We start from the raw sequence: 19,591 nt of genomic DNA on the forward strand, positions 1-19,591 counted from the left end.
AAGAAACAACATATTTTCTCTCTAACTTGGACTGCGCCCCGGAAAGGGCAAGGACATGTATGGGGAAATGAAAACATACTGAAGAAGATTTACTAGATTATGATAAAGATCTTATGAAGTATTCTTGAACAACCATACTCAGATTATCTTGGTATCCAGAAACAAAAGGAGAGCAACTTAATTTTATTCAATCATGTAAAGTGGACAAATGCTGATAAGCGACATCACTTTGTCATGGCTTCAAAATCAACCTTCAATCGGTTTCATTGTTACAGAGAAGAAAATTTTGAGAAAAAAATATGGAGAGATGTGAATACAAAATACATACCCACGGAGATCAACCTCTTCTTCTGTTTCTTTTTTTTCCTTTTCTGAACCACACTTGTTGAAGTTTAAGCTACCACAGATTCAACGTTTCTTAGCCAGTTGATATATTGATCGTTCTCCCTTTTATGCAAATGGAAGAGCAGGAAGTCAGTCAAGTCTTCGTTAATTTCTCTAGCTATCAAATAATCCTTCAACATATCTTGTAAATGAGTGTTTAACAACCTGCATGTATCATATCAACGGAAAATAATAAATTTGGGAATGTAATAAACTGTCTTTGATAAGGAAACGTAAGCAACAAAAACGAATAAAGAAATATGAACTTATACAGGTATACTGTCACAATAATTACACAAAAATCGAACAAACATGGGAAATGAAATTAGGAGCAGAGGCTGATATTTTTATTGGAATTATGGATCGAGTCAACTGCATTTCTGACGTTGGTTCTTGATGTCTATGGAGGGGTGGAGGAGTACAGAAAAAGAGGGCTTCAACTTGACTAATACAGGTGAGACAAGAAAATCGATGATTAGGTCATCAATGTCATCAAGACATTGGCACATCCAGACTCGGTTGATACCAGCCCCAAGGCTCTTTAACCTACCAGCTCCTACAATCAAACAAGAGAAACTAAGGGAGACGTATGCTTAAAGACGACGTGTGATGGCGATCAAGCACCCCTTTTACCCAAGCTAAGATACCCCCACAAAAGTGAGAAAACTAATAATTATGAACCTCAAATCTGCTATTTCCATCTGAAGAACCCACTCAAGGAACTTAGTCTTTGATGAAACAAGAAAATTTGTGGCGTTGAGTCCAACACCACCACAAGCTCTTTTGGCCATCCTCTACTAGTGGCATTTTAACAATGATCGTTCCCATGGATTAACAATTACAGTTCCGAAAATCATCCCATGCCTACCCAAACTCAGCTTCTTGAGAGGCAAAAGTTGCAGCAAGTTAGATCACCGGGATGGAAAGAGAACCACATGCATACCATTCATCGGGCTGAAAGATCCTTTCTCCCCAGGCTTCCAAAGCATCCAAGAATTTTTATTAACATATGCGAAAAGAACTTCAAACGAAAGAAGGAAAAGAGAAAGAACATTCCTAGAAGGCTCAGCTTTGTGTTGTGGACACCTATGCCGGGGAACCTTCCTACTGAGGATCAGTTTGTCAAGAAAGGGTTAAGGAGACCTAACAGATGTTACTTATGCAAAAGAGAAGCGGACTCATCTGTTTCTGCAGTGCGAAGTTTCTTCTGGAATTTGACACCTTTTCCTAAAAAGCTTCAATGTGTATCTGTGATTTCCTTCTTACGTTCACATGGCATTTGAACAATGGGAACCTACTGGGCTACCAAAACAAGGAAAACAGATCCGAAGCTTAACCCCTCATGCTGTGGTTTGGGGAGTGTGGAAGGAAAGGAATAATGCTATATCCAAAGGGAAAGAAGTGAAATTGGAAAAGATTATAAAGGATGTCCAATCACTACTGTTCTACTGGAGCAGAGGAGACGAGTGCGCGGGTTTTAAGTATTTCTTACACTTCAATGTCTTTTGGGATGCTCTTATTGCAACATTGAATTTTCGTAGATTCGACCGAGCAGATTCCCAATCTGCATTCACCTTAAAGCTTCCACAAGCTTTTGGGTTCCTCTAAATTCTTTCTTCTTACAAAAATATTAATTCAATCCTCATATTTCTCTCTACTTCAACCCACTTGATTTTCCACCTTTCAGTCACACTACTTCAGGCTTCATCCACAACATTTGCACCTAACTGAAATCCTTTTTCCTCTCCTCTCTCGTTTTTCATTTTGGGAAAGAATAATGTGATACTGGTACATGAGCACGAACGCAAAACCTGTCAGTCTCTAGGACGCTGACAAGGGAAAAAACTAATACAATGAGAAAATGTTCGGAAATGATCTCATTTCATATTGTGTTTGTGGACATCCAATTAAACAATTGGCTATGACTCGAAAGGACCTATATTACTCAGTAAGACTACTCTTTATCCATGTTAGACTACTCTCACGAGCGATAAACCCAATTAACTGTTAACTAAAACAGATAATTCTACAAGCAGAAAGTACACAACAACCACCACCAATGTGCCAAACATGAATATTTTCTTTCATTTAACAACAAAGTACTCTAACCTAACCCTAAAGGCCTAAACTTATAACAGCTATGAGAAAACTAAACCCTTAAATTTTGTGCAAAATCTTTGACCCATTGGCAAAATGAACTCAATTTCAGCAATGAAAGAAAAGGGTTTTGATCAAACCTGAATGATGGTCCTTTATAAACTGAGTCTGCCAAACAAGTTGATGGATTAAGATAACAGGCATTATGGATTGAAAACTCAGACCCACCTTCATCTTTACCAGTAATATCACAATCAAACTGTAAAACAGAACTCAACCCAGGTTTTTTAATACAAATCTTCACAAGAACATGCCTAGGAAACAAACCCTCTTCTTCATTGAATGTGGGAGGACCTAATACAGCAGAAATAGCAATTTCTTCTCCAATATCATATTTTCTCCTCAAAACTACATCTTGGTATTTAAGGTCGTGCCAATCAACTTTGAAATTCCCCAATGAACCAGTTCTTTGACTCTAGAAATTTAATAAAAGAAAACAACAGATTGATTAAATCAAAAGGGTGAATGAGTTCAAGGGGATATTATAGGGTAAATTGAAGTTGATGAACTTACTTGCAGATAAAGGGGAACTGTAGTTTTCTCGTATTGGATTTCGGATTGTATAATTTTAGCTAACCCTCCTCCTGACTTATTACCAACAGCTCTATAACTTCGAGTGAAGAGGTTGATCATCAATCTTGGCATTTCTTCTTTTATCTTCCTCTCTCAATTGCCGAAGCCTCCGGTTCAATTTATTAGGTACCTATATGCTTTTGGTCCGTCAGCTTCTTGATTTTGTCCAATATTTGGCTCGGCCATCTCATTATTATTATATGGACATTTTGGTACCTTGTTTGGGGCAAATAAAATATGGAAGGATGGAAAATTAAAAAAAGATCCACAAACACACCCTCTTTTTTATGTCTCCAGTATAGTCGTCGTTCGGCGAAACTCGTCGGAGTTTCTCATCTCTCTCTCCCTCTTTCCTCTCTCTCTTTCTCTCTTCTTTTTCTTCTCTTTCTTCACTCTCTCTATCTTCGGCGAAAGGAACAGCCCCTTCGCCAGATCTTTGGTTTCCACATGAAACTAGATCTGGTTTCGTCTAGAAACCAGACAAGATATGTACAAGAGGAGACCAGACAAGATCTGATTTTGTCTAGAAACCAGAGCTTCGGCTTCCCCTTTGCCAGAACATACTGAGGGAAGAAGAGACAGAGAAAGAAAGAAAGAAAGAAAGAAAGAAAGAGCGAGAGACAAAAAAAAAGAGGGAAGAAGTGTTACTGGAGATGGTGGAGATGTCGCGATTGGTGGTGGAGATCGTCAAAGTTGATGGTGGTTGCGGGAGGGGAAGAAAGGGAAGAATGAGCTTAAAAACGTAAGGGTTGTGGTGTTTGGAAGAAACAAAAAGTTCCCAATACTTTTTTTTCTCCTTTCAAAATTGAATTTCCTACCTTAAGCAAATTATTTGCGACAAAGAGGATAGATACTAACTAATCACATTGTCAATAACTCACGTTCCACAATTGCCTTGAGAAGGTCCAAGGTGCAACTTATGATCATTTTTAGAACAAGGTCGAAACAAAAACTCGAAAGAGATAATGTCAGAAAATAAGGTACAAATGTCATCGTCTCAATCCTTCCGTGCTAGTTTTCTTGTTAGTAACTTACTTAAATTGAAATAGTGTATAGACGGTGGATTATGGTGCAAAAGAAAATATTGAAAGTAAGTTATGCTTGTCCTCATTACTTTTTCTTACATTCTTTGTACTAGGTTCCATGAGTAAAGCTAACACTTCTATTACATAGTTTCAAATTTTCGACAAGTAAATTTAATAGTTCCAAATTTTAACAGTTCCGCGTTCAGACTAGTAAAAAACACATTAAGGTGAAAGTCGCGCAAAAAAACAAGCTAAAGTTAATGAGCCAAAGCAAAAAAAAACAAGAACCAACTATAGCGATGCTTATGACATCTGAGAGTAGTTAAACAAAAATATTACATCATCAACAATGCCTGAAGCTTTCAACAACAAACAAAAAAAAAAGGCAAGGCCTGAAGGGAAAAGAACCTAGAGTTGTACAAAGATAAGGGCAATCTCTAGATCATGGCTACAGAACTTTTACATTATGGGAAATGCAAGCAAAGAAGCAAATCAGCAATTAATGGTCGAAATAAGTAAACGAAGTATTAGGAGATGTGCAAGTGAAGAAAATATTAGGATGGTCGGTATCAATTCTCTTGCAGAAAACCCTTGTCCTCAAGGTATGACAGAACTTGTACTGCCATGGCAGTAGGAGTTGCACAATCTCCAGCCTTTTCTTGTTTTATCTCTATCTGTTCAAGGAAGCCAAATAGAAGAAATATAAATGTGATAAAAAGTTATGGATTCAAATCATGCAATAACAATTCATTTTCAAACAATCAAAGTTACTACGAAATGAGTTTGATCTTGCAAATGTGCCCTACTTTAAGGTTCATCAATTATAGGTTAATAGTTGAGAAAAGGATAGATTATGGACAGATGGTATTGAGTTATGTTGGCGTTGGCCTGTTCTGGACAACTCTGGGCTTCTTCTATCTGAGCAGTATAGGTGCCAATCTAACTTAGAAGGTGTAGCCGAAGTGCTACCTCATAACCCAAGTTTGGAAGGTCTTTCTACGTAATATGTACTGAAGTATAATGCACAAGAGCCTTCGGATCCAAATCAATAATGCAATGTCGTTACTCATTTCTATTTACATAATAACATGTACTATATACGTGTACCTCGCAATTCAAAGGTGGTTCATATGGATCGTCTATCCCAGTGAAACCTGCAGTTTAGTAGGAAAATTCAACACAAATTAAATATTAAAACGCAAAGGGAGAAGTCCTTGTAGTTTAATCATCTGAATTCAACTATCTGTTGTATGAGTTATGAACTAATAATTTAACTACGCCACTTCAAAAAGCAATATTTCGGAGATCGAGATTCATTCTTGAAATCCTTTGGTTTCCAAATCATCTACCTAATGCTAATGAAATTCAAAAGATCCTAGTATCCGTTTCTACCTTTAAGTAGAGCTAAGGCAAATATTCCAAGTTATCAATTTTCTTAAGTTTTCTTGCGGACAACTGTTTTGTTTTAAGTTGTGCCGCATTGTTTGCTTGCTTCCTAGTATAGTGAAGCAATGAACCACTGAGAGGTTCACAAGAACCACAACATTCACCAAAAGAAGGTTCCTCCAACAAAGATGGGTCTTATCAAGTGCAGGGACTATTAAAAAACTCTCTCCTTTATTTTCTACTGAAAAGTTACATAAAATTCATCTCTGTATAATCAGTCAAAACCATTTACCACAAGTTAATCGACGAAATTAATATCATTGAATCCATTTAGAAGAAATCAATTCCTAGATCTTGCTTATGAGCAACACAGTAAGATCAAGCCTAAATAATTTTCCCATATTTTTTTTGAAACTTCGAATGAATATATAACGAAAGAAAACTATAGTATAACGAAAGCCTAAATAATTTTCCCATATCATACACAAGAAGTCAAGAAATAAGTATCTGCTTGCAACCTAAGTTTCGCAATCAAAAGAAGATCAGTATGCATATCAAATTAAGCTAAAAATCATGAGAAGCCGATCAAGAGAAGTTTAGATTCTGCTTCAGACACAATAACCCTTCTACAGCCACTTCATTTAAACACTTAAAACATAAAAGCTTGCGTATTATGGAAGATGCAATTTGATCACAAATTGAGCTTTCACATGCTTCAACGATTGTATTTAACACGCCTATAGTTGTAGAACTGTTTTTGGAAAATAGACACTTATTTGAAAGAAACCGAAGCGATGAAAAGTTTGCTAAAGTTATTGAACTTAGTTCTGGCGTCATTAATTTGTATCCCAAGTGAACTAATAGCTCAGTGAGTATATCATTTATGAAACCAAATGAATGGAGATGGTAAGAAGAAACAACTCCACGATTCTTGAGATAAGTTTGGGGCGTATAGTCGAAACCATTTGAGATAAGGTTGGGAGGTGTAATCTTAGACACTGAAGAGGGGTTGAAGATAAATTTGAGAAATATAATGTCAACCCTTGGAGATAAGTTTGGGAGGCATAATCTTAGTCATTCAAGCTAAGGGTATATTCTAAAAAAGATACTCTCTGCAATTTCGGCCTTTAACCCAAATTAGTATTATAAATATAAGCAACTAACTGAGCAAACTCCTTATAAATCTTTTTCATTATCTTTTAGGTATATTTTCAAAACTATCACCTTAAACAATTTCAAAAGAGAAAGCTCTACTAAGCCAGTTAGATATTCCAAGCGGAAGTTTAATTTCTTAACAACTTTATCCAGCACATGTTTCAATCTACGCAAGTCATAACATAGAGACAGATTAAAGTGTATTTTTTAACCGTTATTCTGTTAAAAGAAATATGAGTTTCTTAATATTTTGCTTGTCTTCCTGTATTGAAGTATGTTATAACTTATATGGATTTTAAGTACTGGTCAATTTCATGATCCATGATGTAAGATAGGTTCCAGAGCAGACCTTTGATCTTTCCTTCACGTGCGAGTTTGTAGAGGCCTTTCGTGTCCCTCTCCTCGCACACTTCTAGAGATGTGTTCATAAAAACCTGTTAAAGCAGATGTCAGTCCACATCCCGACTACACGAATCGTCCATTACGTTGCGAGTAGTGAGAATTATGCTAAAAAGATGTGAGAAGCCTTACCTCTATGAAGTTTCCATCAGGCAACAAGGCACGGCATGCATCCCGATCTTTTCTATATGGAGAAATCAAACTAGCAATGCAAATTAAACCAGAATCCGCAAAGAGCCTCGCAACCTCCCCTTAGGTCAAAAGGTAAGTTGAATCAGAAACATACAGAAATTAAACCAAAGATATCATACAGGATAAATTGAAAAAATTAAATTGGCATGAACATATAATTTAGGAAAATGACAACTGTCCTTACTTTCCATGTTTCTAGAAGGTCTGTGAAGGCTTGCAAGGTATGAGTAAATATAATCCATTTCAATGTGATAATTCTACAGTTATTGCGTTTTTTGTGAAAGAAAACGAACAAAATGCTTACACTAACACAATGCAGTGAAACAATATCTAGATGCTGAATTCGGAAAATGAGCCATAAACTAACCACACTTTAATACCAAAACTGATGCAGGACAGTGTAAATGGACATGGCATGCACATCTAAGATCCTGAATACAACCAGTAGGCCAAAAACTACTGCCAATATCATCCATACACAAGTAGAAAAGCATCGAGGTATTATAGAATAATTTAAAGTCTACTTATTGTTGTAGAAAGGGTCTCTTAAAGTACTAAATAATAGTCACAATGGAAGTTAATATTTCCAGCAGACTAGGTATAATTGCGAATTTAAAGTGATTATTAACTGGCTGTCTAGATTGTTAACACCACAATTCTACAATAAGCCGATTTCATCAACTAAATATTGAGGAACTGATGACAGAAGATTAACTAAGCTACGTCGAATTAATGGTTGCCCAAGTGGTTGATAGTGTTGACATAAACTCCAAAACCCTGGAGGTCCCAAGTTCAATTCCCAGAGGAGGTGGGATCCATGGTATTAAATTTGGGTTATTAAAAAGGTATAAATAATAATAAGCTTGTCGCGCTTTAGGCTCTATGTTGTTGGGATTTAGGTCCCTTTCATTATTGGTTTAACTTTGGCGGTTATCGTGCTTATCACATCTCGATGATGCATCCATGCCTTGTAATGACTAACGTAGATCGTAGTCGATTTCTCAAAAAAAGAAGATATAAACAACATAAAAGAAAATAACTTTCTAATTCTAACCCAGAGAATGTTTGAACAAGTTTCACCTTATAAAACATTACGTGGACAAATAAATGTTCCCGTGTAAAGCATGTTAATGACGTTTCAAATTCATTTGACCATGCCTTTTCAAGAAAATTCATGTTCCCTAAATTCTGCTAGTGTAATCTGGATTACATTAATGTTAAGTGATGCACTTACCAACCCTGCGTATATTTTCAGTACGGTCTTCCGCTTTAAAACCAAGATCCTTGTTCAACCCGTGCCTAAGATTGTCTCCATCAAGTACGTAGGATAGCTTACCTTTGGAGTGGAGTTCTCTGCCCACTGAGCATGCCAGTGTACTTTTTCCTACACAGGATGGACAAGGAGTTAATGAAACTGATGCAAAAATGTCTAAAAGGAAAGAAGAAAAGATAATATTTTCATGCATAAGAATAGCGTGCAAAAGAGAACTCTGAATGTTCTTAAGACTTTGAGATGGTTATATAATCGGAAGCATTAGTTAAACAGATACAGCATTCTGCTTGCTCTAAAGAAGGACCATATACACGAGTGGTAATAGTATTCTGAATTTCGATCAGACCTGCTCCACTGAGACCGGTAAGCCATACAACACATCCCTTTTGATTCAGTAACTTCTGCCTTTCAAGTTTCCCAACTGCACATTCGTGCCAGAAAATATTTGTAGAGTTGCCCACAGTTGACATCACAGATGTTATTCTTATTTCACCTGTTCAGACAACGGCGACGCAAACTCAATACTAATGTTAAAGAGATCTGCATTTTCTTTTCAGATTTTCGACAATTCCCCCATGAAAGACAAAACAAAGTACTGAACTGTTGTTAAATAACTACGCTCTCAATTTCAAAAGCATCCAACATTCAAAAAATAGCAAGTTTAGTTAAAAACTGATCCTAGATAACAATTTTACCCATGCCTGATACCCTATAATGAAACAAAAGAAACACTAGCTATTATGAGATTCAACTATAAAGACCAAAAGGGGTTTCTTCAATGAAGAAAAGATTTCCCTTGAAGAGTTAGACAATGGCCTGAAGTTATTAAACAATGGAGTAAATAGATCATTATCAGGGTTATTGAAAGAATACCCTTTAAGAGTTTCATTGGTTTAATCTAAAATTCAAAATATTTCGGTCAAAATAGCAGAAATATTTCCATTTTCCATGCCTACCGAAACCCGAAATTTCCATCGAAACCAAAATTTAACAAATGTTCTCTTAACAATGCCTTGTCAAGGAAATAAATTTTGAAATAATGACCGAAATATTTCAATTTCCATGTCTACCAAAATTTCCACCGAAACTGTGAAATTTCGTTCCTTGCTTCTAACTCGACGATTAGGAACTCAATATGGGGATACACCACTACCCTTTTTGTGTCATCTAGAGTAATTAACTCTTACCTAGACAAACTGTGCTCTTGTTTGTCAGCATTTCCCCAAAATGGAAGAAGAACATATAAAATCAAATGCATGTAAATATCGATGAGGTTCATATTGAATACCGATGAGCAATTTCTAGTTTTAGTCAAAATTTAATTACTAAAATTTCGTTCAAATGAGGTTCATTAATTCAAGTGTTCTTGAAGAGTAATCAATAGCACAATCTGATCATTACCCTTATCTTACAAATGGGAGAGATCTGTTCAAAAAATAATCAAAGTAGAAAATTACAAGAAAATGAATGAACCAGAGTCAAGTACCTGATGAGCTGAGAAAGCTTTGAAATCCTCTTCGTTATGGTATTGAGGAAACACAGATGGAGAGAGAGAGAGAAATAGTATAGAGAGAGAGAGAGAGAAACGGAGAGGTCATTAATGTTTGATGACAGACCGCGTGAAATTCGACATTCAAAGACTGATTCTTTAAGTGCCTAGTTCCAAGGAAAAAAATAACACCAAGATTTCCATGGTTTGGCTTTTGATTCTTTTAGAATGTGGCTCAGTTTTTGGGAACTAATGGACGACGTTGGATGGATGGACAAGACCCTATGGATGGGGTAATTAGGTTGTCCTACAAAACACTTTGCTCACGAAATAAACGGGGTACATTACTCCCTCAAGTGACTCGGTTAAGAGTCGAGACTGATGTGGCTCTGACTTACTAGCAAGGTCAGAGTCTTAAAGTAACTCCTTAGCATGAACTTACTAGCAATGCGCAGAGCTACAAAGTGTGTTTTCGAAAGTTCCTTTCAGTTCTTCTACCTTTTAGGGGGACCCTGATTTTTATGTGGCTCGAATCGAACTGAAAATATGTGGCCACCTTGTGGGCATATTATATGTATACTAGTGGCGTGCATTGGTCAGCTGCATACAATTTGTTGGTTGGCCGAAGTCGAACTAAATAAGGTTTTGGAAGATTAAGTTTGGTTTACTTGTTTCGATTGGTTCACTTAACCATTTAAATACTTTGAAACATTAATTTCTTTTAAAATCATATGATGTCACATGAATTTTACCATTTTGTTTATTTCACCGATTTTTTCTGTACAATATTTAAAGGCCGAGATTTGAGATGAAAAAAAAAAGAACAACCATGACTTATCATGGCATTTATCCCAATCAACAGTCATTCCATCCGACTGTATACCTATGTATGTCCGTTGGGAGAAAATAGAAATTCCACATTTAACCAATTGGCGAAATCAGGCAATCCACTTCAGACTTCACTCGGATTACGCCAACTTCGACGGGCATCCAGTTTTTCTACTCTATGTCTGTGTATGCCCGTTGCAACATCACTAAATTTGTTTGAAGTATTATGAGTGAGAACACCGTATTTCTAAATATTAACATGGGCACTGTCTTTGCTACCGAGACATGTTTCAAATGACATTATCTAGCTGTGTAAAACACATTGCGCTGCTGTCAGTAAAAACTGGAGTCTAGCATTTGATCAAGGATGCATATTCTCGCGGTAAAAGATAATACTTATGAACGATAATATTACTCACTCATAGCCTTGCTTGTATGTACATAACTAGACCAAATCATACAATATTGGACCCCCAAAGTCCAAAAAAATAAGACCAAATTACAAATATATATATGCAGGTCACGGCTCACCTCACAGGCACATAAAACTGCGAGGAGCAATACTGCAAAATCAGGTACCTACTTTTAACACCCGAAGTGAGGGAATAGGGATGGAACGAGGTCCACAACTGACCACGCGAGTCCTGCATACTGAAGAAACCTTATTCCTGTGTCAACATCATAGGTGTCCTGCGGAAATACCAAGAATTTGCGTAAATAACCAACTTGTCTATTTTTGTTGGGCTTTTTATCTTTGGCGGGTCCAATTAGTATCGGAATGTACGAAGACGATCTTATTGGAATACCCAAGGTGTTGCAAATGACTGGGAGCACCCATTTCGCGAGATTCTTGCTGCATAACTTCACAATAAGAATCGTTGGAATGCCAATAATTATCCTTCCGAGGAACATTGAGAGGGTAAGTTGGTGGGTAAAGATGCGAGGAACATTTTCATGGTGAAATTGAAGATAAGTTTGCTGGACTCCTGTAACCTGCGTTAAAAGAAAACAGTGTCTGATCCTGAATGAATTGCCATCAAAACAAATGTATTTTCTTGGTTAATAGGAAGACAAGTTCAATTGATTTCACCTATTGCATAATAAACAAATAAAGTATGTAAGTGTATTCAATTAAATATACCGACTTTGGCAACTAACACTTTCAAACCTATACCTTTTTTAAACGTTAAGGATATCTAAAGAAATTAGGCTTTTCTCGTTGTAGTTCTCCTGGCTTGAAGAAATTAGAGTTTCGAAGTAAAAGAACCAGGTTCCTAGACTTTCTATGTATCTGTCAAAAAACTAGTCCTCCTTTAAGAAATTCGATTTATTATTTATGATTAGTTATGTTTAAGCTCTAGTTAAACAATCATACCTTTATCTTATGCAAAACACTAGATTTCCAAACTTCGAAGGAACTCAAAAAAAGAAGGAAGTTAAGAAATCTTGGTTAACTTGCATTTGAGATGGTTGGAGGGTTAGATAGTTAGAGTTCTTTCAACTTACTATGCCCAATGCAACACCATTGAAGGCGGTGTGGTACTCGAAACTTGGAGTTGGTAGCTCGGGTTTCGGATATGCAAACAACAATAAGAAACTAAGGGCCGCCCAGTAGGAAAAAACTGCAGTCAAACCAAGGGGCACATTAGTCTAGGAACCATCAAAAAAGATGATCGAAAAAGTAAGCAAGATGTCTCTCTCTATACCTACCATTCTGTCCAGCAACTACAAAACTGTCAACATATGTATGAATCATTAACCATACACCAAGAACCATGAGCCCAATAACAAATCCTCCTAAAATATCGACAGGACTATGCATTCCAAGATAAATCCTTCCTACCAATATAACAAAATTTCAATTCCGAGAAAGAGAGAGAAAATGAAGTGAAGTTTTCCATTTGTCGGATAAAAAAAACAAACCCAAGCCAACAAGCGCGACAAATAAGCCAGCAGCAGCAACTCCAGCCAACGTTATAGAAGGATCTTTGTTCTGGGTGTAGTTTAAAACATAATGCAGCAAATATCTATGACATTCTCAAGTTCACACACAAACAAAAGGTATAATTATGAGTGCCCCTTGAAGATAACTAATTGAACATTACATCAAGGAAAGAAATTTCAGTAGACATGAAAATAGAAATATTCTTGTAATTTCAACGGAAACACTTCGAAATTTATTTCCTTGACAAGGCATTGTTGAAATTTTGGTAGTCGTAGAAATGGAAACTTTTCGGTAATTTCGGCCGAAATATCCCTGCATTAAATTAGAGAATTGTCTAAAAGAGGAGAAGAAATTTAGATACCCTGATAAGCAAACTGTGTTGAGAGTGTGAGAGGAAGGCAACCCATACTCTAGGGCATTTTCTTTCTCATCTTTACTAGATATTATCCTCCTAATAGGTGGACAACTTGGCCTAGGAGCTGAAACCAAATCCTATTAATCCCACAAACAGATTAATCATTAGTTATGAGTTGAATTCAGCTAAGAACAATGAAATAATAGAGGCGTATTTGTTGCATAAGTGAAATACCTTAATCAAGTTCCCTAAGTAATCACAGACAGCCATTAATAAGGTCATCTGTCTAGCCAATTTACTATGCCCACTCTACAACATTTACCAATGAGGAAATAAAGATTATGAAGCAAAAGTGGAAGGTGATAATAATGAAGAAGATAACTTACCCAGAATAGGAGGGGAAGAAATGTGGTATAAAATGGCACAGAAACAGCACAAGATAGAATTGAAAACAAGGTATCTAAAAAACAATGCTGGAAACTCTGCAAAACCCATAACCAGAAAAAAGAAACGAAACCCAGAAAACCAAGTTATACAACAAAAATAGAGGAAATTGCTGCAAAAATTTATGAAGTTAAAGGAAAATGAAGACATGGGTTCTGTTTGTTTACCTGGATCTGAAGGATGAGAGGAGTGTCTGTGATGACTTGGTGGGTTACCCATGGTTGGGTAAGGGATCTGAGCTTCTGAGTAACATTTAGGAAGGAAGAAATCACAACCCATAAAACAATTCCAAACAGAGAGATTAATTGCCATTTTAGTTCAGTCTCCATTTCTCATTTGGGGAAAGAAAAAAGAGAAAATGGAAGAAACAGGTGTTTCTTTTCCAGACCCAAAATAGAAAGATCATTTGTCCAGTAAAAAAGTATTCTAGGGTTGGCCACAAAAGCCTGATAATGAGAGGTAACTAACTGTTTTATGACTAGTAGGTTAACCTAGACTTGCATCCCTTTTTGGTAAGGCTATATGATGGTGAAAATGATATGTAACTAGAATCAATTGTGTTCTTGAATTATATTATTTTATCCCGTCAATGTTTTTCTCTTGAATCAATAAAGAGAAACGTTTACTCCAATGCAGTTTAAATCTGTTTTAGATATGAAAGATTGGGATCATCGATCGTGAGAAAAGAATTAAAAGGGAGAAATAGTTGGAATTGGTAGTTATTTTGTGTGATCGTATGGATGTTGATAGAGTTTGCCAACCTATGAAAACACAATGGTGCCTGCAGAACTTCCTTTGCTAAAATAGTTAGTAGAAAATTTTACAGGTGTTCCTATTTTGCTTTTGAGAATACTAAGGAATCATTAACTTCAGTCAACCAGTCATGTCAACTTAAAAACGGACCGGCACGGTCCGTCTTGGAGGCAGGTCAACATGACATGGTACAGGCTGTTTCGTACCATGTTGATCCTCACAAGTATAGTGAGGTGATGCAGGCGTTGAGTTTGGGTTCACAAACTCGTTCACCCAAACCTGTTAGGAACGGTAACACGACCAAGATTATTAAGTGCCATATTGGCTGGCCACACACGCCCAGAAACATCAGGGTGACGAACCGGAAACGACCCACTCATAAACTTTCTAGTCTGGGCACAACACAACTCGTGGTCGACGAAGAAGAAGTTATTAGTACAAGTTTAGATAGAAAAAAGTAAAGAGAAAGTGTAGTAGTTGAACCTGAATATGTAATCTGATCTCACACAAATTTTGATGAGCAAAACTAGCACTACTTAAGGTTAAGTGGTTTTGGTTTGAAGGATTATAAAGTGGATTAGTTGAATCACTAAATATAACCAAGAAAATATAACCTTTACACATACATTTGACCTTATCATATAACCTTGGTCATTTTTTAGGGCCTTCTTCCATTTCCCAAATCCCAATTAACTTATTGTAAGGTTTATCATAGAAATTTGTCTATATAAATAATTACTCACTGGATGTACAGTATACTTGAACAAAATGTATTAAAATTTCATACTTGCGCGTTGCTTATAAAATTTCTCAAGCAAAATTTGTTCTTAATGATGCACGAGGTCGATGTTTTTGAGAAATCCCACAAACAACAAAGTGATTTAGGAGGCCATCGTGGTAGTTGGTCATCTTTACAGGCCAAACTTAAGATTTACTTAATGTATCTTATAAGAATAAAATCAATAATATGGCAATAAAAAATTAATAAAATAAAATAAAATAAAATAAAAAAGATATACTGGTTTGTAAAAGACAGATGCAAAAAGGGTCTAATTGTAAGGTTCAGTTAGAGATAGAGAGAAGGGTTTGTGAGAGTCAATTGAGAACCTAATTAATGTTCTTCTTCTTCCTACTTTTTGTTTCTACTTGAGATAAAAAAAAAGTTTCTTCCTTGGACTACTTACTTGCTCAATCTTTCTTCTCTTTGCATTTTTACACTACCAACAACTCTCTCTCTCTCTCTCTAAAACTCTCTCTCATTCTCTGTTTGAGCAAAACCCTCCTCTTGGTTCTATCTACTAATAGCTCCATTCAAGCAAGAATTACCACCCTCTTCTCTCTTGTTCCATCTTTTCACTTTCTTCTTCTAATTCTCCCCATGAACCCCCCGTGAAGAACAAGTTTTGTTGTTCCTGATATGGATGTCGTTGAAGCTTCTTCAAATTCACAAAGGGGAATTCGTGTTCAAGCTCCATTGGTAAGCCTAATCCCGATCTAATAACTATAATTGTCTCCTTCCCACATGACAATTACTACTAGTCATGAATTTCACACTAGTATCTGAGACAAACAATTCTCAAAATCGGGAGTTTTTATAATTGTAACTCACTGAGACTTTTAATTATCTGTTTTTTTAGGAGATAAAATTGTTTCTAGGAAGGAGTTTGGGGGATTTTGGAGGATGGGTTAGGTGGAATTTGTTCAGATCTATTTATGCTTCAAGTTTAGATTCTTTCATGCTCTTAAAATGAATTCAGTTGTTTAGTATTAGGGTTTCAAGGAACATAATCATAAATGGTCTTTCATTTCCACATTTTCTCCCAAGAATGCACTTTATACTTACATAAAATCATCACTTGGCATATACTGCTGCATTTGTTCCAACTACTCTTTTTTTTTTTCTTTATTGTACTTCAAAGTTTGCATTATTGTAGGTTATGGAATTTTATGCCAAATATATGCATCTAATACATATACAGTGACGAGGGTATAACCCGAGCCCAGACCACGTAGATAGTTCTATAATCTCAACCCTTAGATATAAGTTTGGGAAGCGTAATCTTAGCCAGTGAAGATAAATTTGAGAGGTGTAATCTTAGCCATTGAAAATGAGGGTATATTCTAAAAAAGATGCCCTCCTCCCTTATTATATAGATGATGGTATAACTCGTGCCTGGAGGAGGGCACATACAGGAATACTTGCTGGGGAGTACAATGATTTTAAGGAATTTTTTTTTTTATAATTTTATTGTGGATTTATTTTGAAGTAAAATTAGTATTGATTTGCGGGTTCATTGTTTTTTCCTATCCATAAATTTTGGTGGTTGAGGAAATATCTTAGTTTCTTTAATTGTGAACGTTAGATTTTTCTGGACATTGATTCTGTATATCTTCTTATTTACCTCTTTGACTTCTTGTTTCTAGATTTCTGTTTGTCAGAAAGTAAAACAACTCTTGTTGCCTCAGTATGCTATCCAGAACCTTTAACATATATTCTACTCGTTTGCCTCCATCACCTAAAAATTTTTGCAATTTTACTCTTACTTATGAAGAATCAAGTAATGGATCTTGACGTTATGGTGTGAAACATATTGCAGGTTGATTCAGTATCATGCTATTGTAGAGTTGATTCAGGCTTTAAAACAGTTGCTGGGGCTAGGAAATTCGTCCCTGGATCCAAACTATGTATGCAACCTGATATTGATCCTCATGCACATAAAGGTAAGAATTCACGGAGAGAGAGGTCCAGGGTTCAGACCCCTCTTCTACCTGGGCTCCCAGACGATCTTGCCATTGCTTGTCTAGTACGGGTTCCTCGTGCAGAGCATAGAAAGCTCCGTCTAGTTTGCAAGAAATGGTACAGGCTTTTAGCAGGAAATTTCTTTTACTCTCTCAGACAAAACCTTGGAATGTCAGAAGAATGGGTTTATGTAATCAAAAGAGATCGGGATGGAAGACTTTCATGGCATGCTTTCGACCCTGCTTATCAACTCTGGCAACCACTTCCACCTGTTCCTCTGGAATACTCAGAAGTCCTAGGGTTTGGTTGTGCCGTCCTAAGTGGTTTTCGTTTATACTTATTTGGAGGAAAAGATCCACTTAGAGGGTCTATGAGACGGGTCATCTTTTACAGTGCTAGGACAAATAAATGGCACCGAGGGCCTGCTATGCTTCGGAAGCGACATTTTTTTGGTTCTTGTGTCATAAATAACTGTCTGTACGTAGCAGGGGGAGAATGTGAAGGAGCACCAAGGACTCTACGGTCAGCTGAAGTTTACGATCCCAACAAAAATAAATGGAGCTTAATTTCAGAAATGAGCACTCCGATGGTTCCCTTCATTGGGGTTGTTTATAATGGGAAGTGGTTCCTCAAAGGCCTTGGGTCTCATCGCCAGGTCATGAGTGAAGCATATATTCCAGAAACCAATACTTGGACTCCGGTCACAGATGGAATGGTTTCTGGTTGGCGAAACCCTAGTATCTCTTTAAATGGCAATCTTTATGCCTTGGATTGTAGAGATGGGTGCAAGTTGAGAATCTATGATGAAGCTACAGATTCTTGGAACAAGTTCATAGATAGCAAACTCCACTTGGGGACTTCACGGGCTCTGGAAGCTGCTGCACTTGTTCCTCTCGGTGGGAAACTCTGCATTATCCGGAATAATATGACTATCAGTCTCGTTGATGTTTCCGCTCCTGATAAGCATGTCGAGAGTAATCCTGGACTTTGGGAGACTATAATTGAAAGGAGAGGTCATTTTCGAAGTATGTTAACTACAATATGGTCTAGTATTGCTGGTCGAAGTGGTTTGAAGAGTCATATTGTGCACTGTCAAGTGCTTCAGGCATGAGGAAAACTATGGGTTCATCAGACTATCAGATAGCTTAGCTTTTTCATGATCAAGTAACTACTCGTAGAAGTTAATTGAATGCCAGATATTCTCAAAAGCAAGAGAAAAGAGTTACTATAATTTCAGTTCCTTATACTTGAGCAAATGGCAAAGATTTCCATCTTTCTTATAGTAAAGAGATTATTTATCGTATAGAATAGGTTTAAGATCATAGTTCTGCAGATTGTAATGATCAAGACCGAACCCTTTCGACGTATTATAAAGACTGAGAAGTGAAAAGAGGTGTGGCCTTTTCTGCAGCTTGCAGGGCTTGTGATGCTTCTCTGCTTTGTGTTTCACTGTTGGTTCTGAACTTGGTTTTTGGTTTATTTTGTAGATTGACATATATTGAGATACAGAGTTATGTAATTTGTGTGTAATCAATCTGCTCTTTATGACATTTGTCAATCTTCAATTGTTACCTCAAGGGTTTTTTAAGCTTGTTACTCGATCATCGATATCTCAAAAGAATTTAGAGTTCGACTAAATTGATTGTAAACCCATTTCAAATTGTATACTTATTTGTATTTGTTCTCCGATCGACATTGAACTTCATATTCATAGTTTTCCCAACCAAACTAAACTTCGTCTATTCATACGAATCAAAGCATGCAGAAAAGAGAACTTGGGTTGTGTGAGAGGTCGGAGATATGGAGACCAGCTACGTGATGTGTCAAAAGCGAGGAAAGAAAAAGGCGAATCCAAGAGTCTGATTTGTGAGATGTTAACGGGCGGAGATTCAGAGGAAGGAAGGCAAGTTGGTTGGCTCCTCTGGATAGAATGGAATGGAGGGCCTAACGCCTAGTAAGACGGGGAAGGAGTGTTATGAACGGAGGAAGAGGTGCTGGCTCATCGGGCTCCAGACCTCGACCGGACATCAGGTTTCTTTAGATGCCTCTATACTTCATCTTCATTTCTTTGTCAGGCAGATTCTAAGACAAGTGGATGAAAGACATGGGTTCATTCCTATTCATCGTGATCTGACTCTAAAGCAGTCAGCTTTTACAAGCGGATGGGTATTGTAGTTTGAAAAAAATGATTTTGGACCTAAGACTAGTCGCCTGTTTTTTTACCAAGCAAGGACTAATTGCCTATCTCGTGATACAACATATATTTTGGACTATTTTTTCTTATACAATTCCTTGTAGGAAGACTTTTTGACTCTTAAATCATCACGAGGAGTACGGTACCCCATGCTAATGTGCATTAGATGATCCACATCTCCGAGTCAGGCGTTGATGAACACATTGAACTATCCATGTGGCTGAGAGCCGTCACAGCCCAGGCACAACGACACAGTTATCAAGGACGCACTCTACCACTAAGCTAATAGTCCGCCGTGC

At 36.9% G+C, this 19,591-nt stretch overlaps 4 protein-coding genes across 6 annotated transcripts; 1 reads left to right on the forward strand and 3 right to left on the reverse strand.

Annotated features, from left to right (window-relative positions):
• Positions 1-168: 168 nt before the first annotated feature.
• Positions 169-3,523, reverse strand: LOC147541629 (Mitochondrial glycoprotein family protein). The gene is made up of 3 exons (XM_086635971.1): positions 3,055-3,523; positions 2,622-2,956; positions 169-549 (listed from the first exon to the last, which is right to left on the reverse strand). Exons 1-3 carry the CDS (start codon positions 3,184-3,186, stop codon positions 393-395), a joined length of 624 nt encoding a protein of 207 aa, XP_086492097.1. The 5' UTR covers positions 3,187-3,523; the 3' UTR covers positions 169-392.
• Positions 3,524-4,413: 890 nt separating this feature from the next.
• Positions 4,414-10,525, reverse strand: LOC147541630 (adenylyl-sulfate kinase 3-like). Of its 2 annotated transcripts, none has more exons than XM_086634213.1 (7): positions 10,031-10,525; positions 8,891-9,037; positions 8,506-8,655; positions 7,212-7,330; positions 7,030-7,114; positions 5,247-5,293; positions 4,414-4,813 (listed from the first exon to the last, which is right to left on the reverse strand). In XM_086634213.1, exons 2-7 carry the CDS (start codon positions 9,012-9,014, stop codon positions 4,709-4,711), a joined length of 630 nt encoding a protein of 209 aa, XP_086490339.1. In that variant the 5' UTR covers positions 9,015-9,037; positions 10,031-10,525; the 3' UTR covers positions 4,414-4,708. The 2 variants fall into 2 exon arrangements, with proteins under 2 accessions (XP_086490339.1, XP_086490340.1); XM_086634214.1 differs by having other exon boundaries at positions 9,946-10,038.
• A 668-nt stretch (positions 10,526-11,193) lies between these two features.
• LOC147541631 (lipid phosphate phosphatase delta-like) lies at positions 11,194-15,015 on the reverse strand. Its single transcript, XM_086634215.1, has 8 exons — positions 13,773-15,015; positions 13,548-13,643; positions 13,396-13,470; positions 13,168-13,298; positions 12,785-12,888; positions 12,572-12,700; positions 12,368-12,483; positions 11,194-11,854 (listed from the first exon to the last, which is right to left on the reverse strand). The coding sequence occupies exons 1-8, from the start codon at positions 13,932-13,934 to the stop codon at positions 11,447-11,449; spliced, it is 1,221 nt and encodes a 406-aa protein (XP_086490341.1). The 5' UTR covers positions 13,935-15,015; the 3' UTR covers positions 11,194-11,446.
• A 311-nt stretch (positions 15,016-15,326) lies between these two features.
• Positions 15,327-18,648, forward strand: LOC147541632 (F-box/kelch-repeat protein At1g55270-like). Of its 2 annotated transcripts, none has more exons than XM_086634222.1 (2): positions 15,327-15,835; positions 16,956-18,648. In XM_086634222.1, the coding sequence occupies exons 1-2, from the start codon at positions 15,776-15,778 to the stop codon at positions 18,207-18,209; spliced, it is 1,314 nt and encodes a 437-aa protein (XP_086490348.1). In that variant the 5' UTR covers positions 15,327-15,775; the 3' UTR covers positions 18,210-18,648. The 2 variants fall into 2 exon arrangements, with proteins under 2 accessions (XP_086490348.1, XP_086490349.1); XM_086634223.1 differs by having other exon boundaries at positions 15,399-15,835; positions 15,996-18,648.
• Positions 18,649-19,591: the final 943 nt, after the last annotated feature.

This window comes from Eschscholzia californica, unplaced genomic scaffold (genome assembly GCF_041429995.1).
Source record: "Eschscholzia californica isolate CP2 unplaced genomic scaffold, dmEscCali1.0.p SCAF_4, whole genome shotgun sequence".
Taxonomy (NCBI): Eukaryota; Viridiplantae; Streptophyta; class Magnoliopsida; order Ranunculales; family Papaveraceae; genus Eschscholzia; species Eschscholzia californica.

Bases quoted from the DNA above. Each gene is read 5' to 3' on its own strand.
- LOC147541629 (XM_086635971.1), bottom strand. From the start codon at position 3,186: ATGCCAAGATTGATGATCAACCTCTTCACTCGAAGTTATAGAGCTGTT. The intron at 2,957-3,054 runs GTAAGTTCATCA...TTAAATTTCTAG, and splicing joins CAGTTCCCCTTTATCTGCAA to AGTCAAAGAACTGGTTCATT. The intron at 550-2,621 runs GTTTGATCAAAA...TGATACATGCAG, and splicing joins TATAAAGGACCATCATTCAG to GTTGTTAAACACTCATTTAC.
- LOC147541630 (XM_086634213.1), bottom strand. From the start codon at position 9,014: ATGTCAACTGTGGGCAACTCTACAAATATTTTCTGGCACGAATGTGCA. The intron at 7,115-7,211 runs GTAAGGCTTCTC...CTGCTTTAACAG, and splicing joins CTGATGGAAACTTCATAGAG to GTTTTTATGAACACATCTCT. The intron at 4,814-5,246 runs GTACACGTATAT...TTCCTTGAACAG, and splicing joins AACCACCTTTGAATTGCGAG to ATAGAGATAAAACAAGAAAA.
- LOC147541631 (XM_086634215.1), bottom strand. From the start codon at position 13,934: ATGGAGACTGAACTAAAATGGCAATTAATCTCTCTGTTTGGAATTGTT. The intron at 13,644-13,772 runs GTAAACAAACAG...TGGGTTTTGCAG, and splicing joins CTCTCATCCTTCAGATCCAG to AGTTTCCAGCATTGTTTTTT. The intron at 12,889-13,167 runs GTATCTAAATTT...AGAATGTCATAG, and splicing joins AACACAGTTTGCTTATCAGG to ATATTTGCTGCATTATGTTT.
- LOC147541632 (XM_086634222.1), top strand. From the start codon at position 15,776: ATGGATGTCGTTGAAGCTTCTTCAAATTCACAAAGGGGAATTCGTGTT. The intron at 15,836-16,955 runs GTAAGCCTAATC...AACATATTGCAG, and splicing joins TTCGTGTTCAAGCTCCATTG to GTTGATTCAGTATCATGCTA.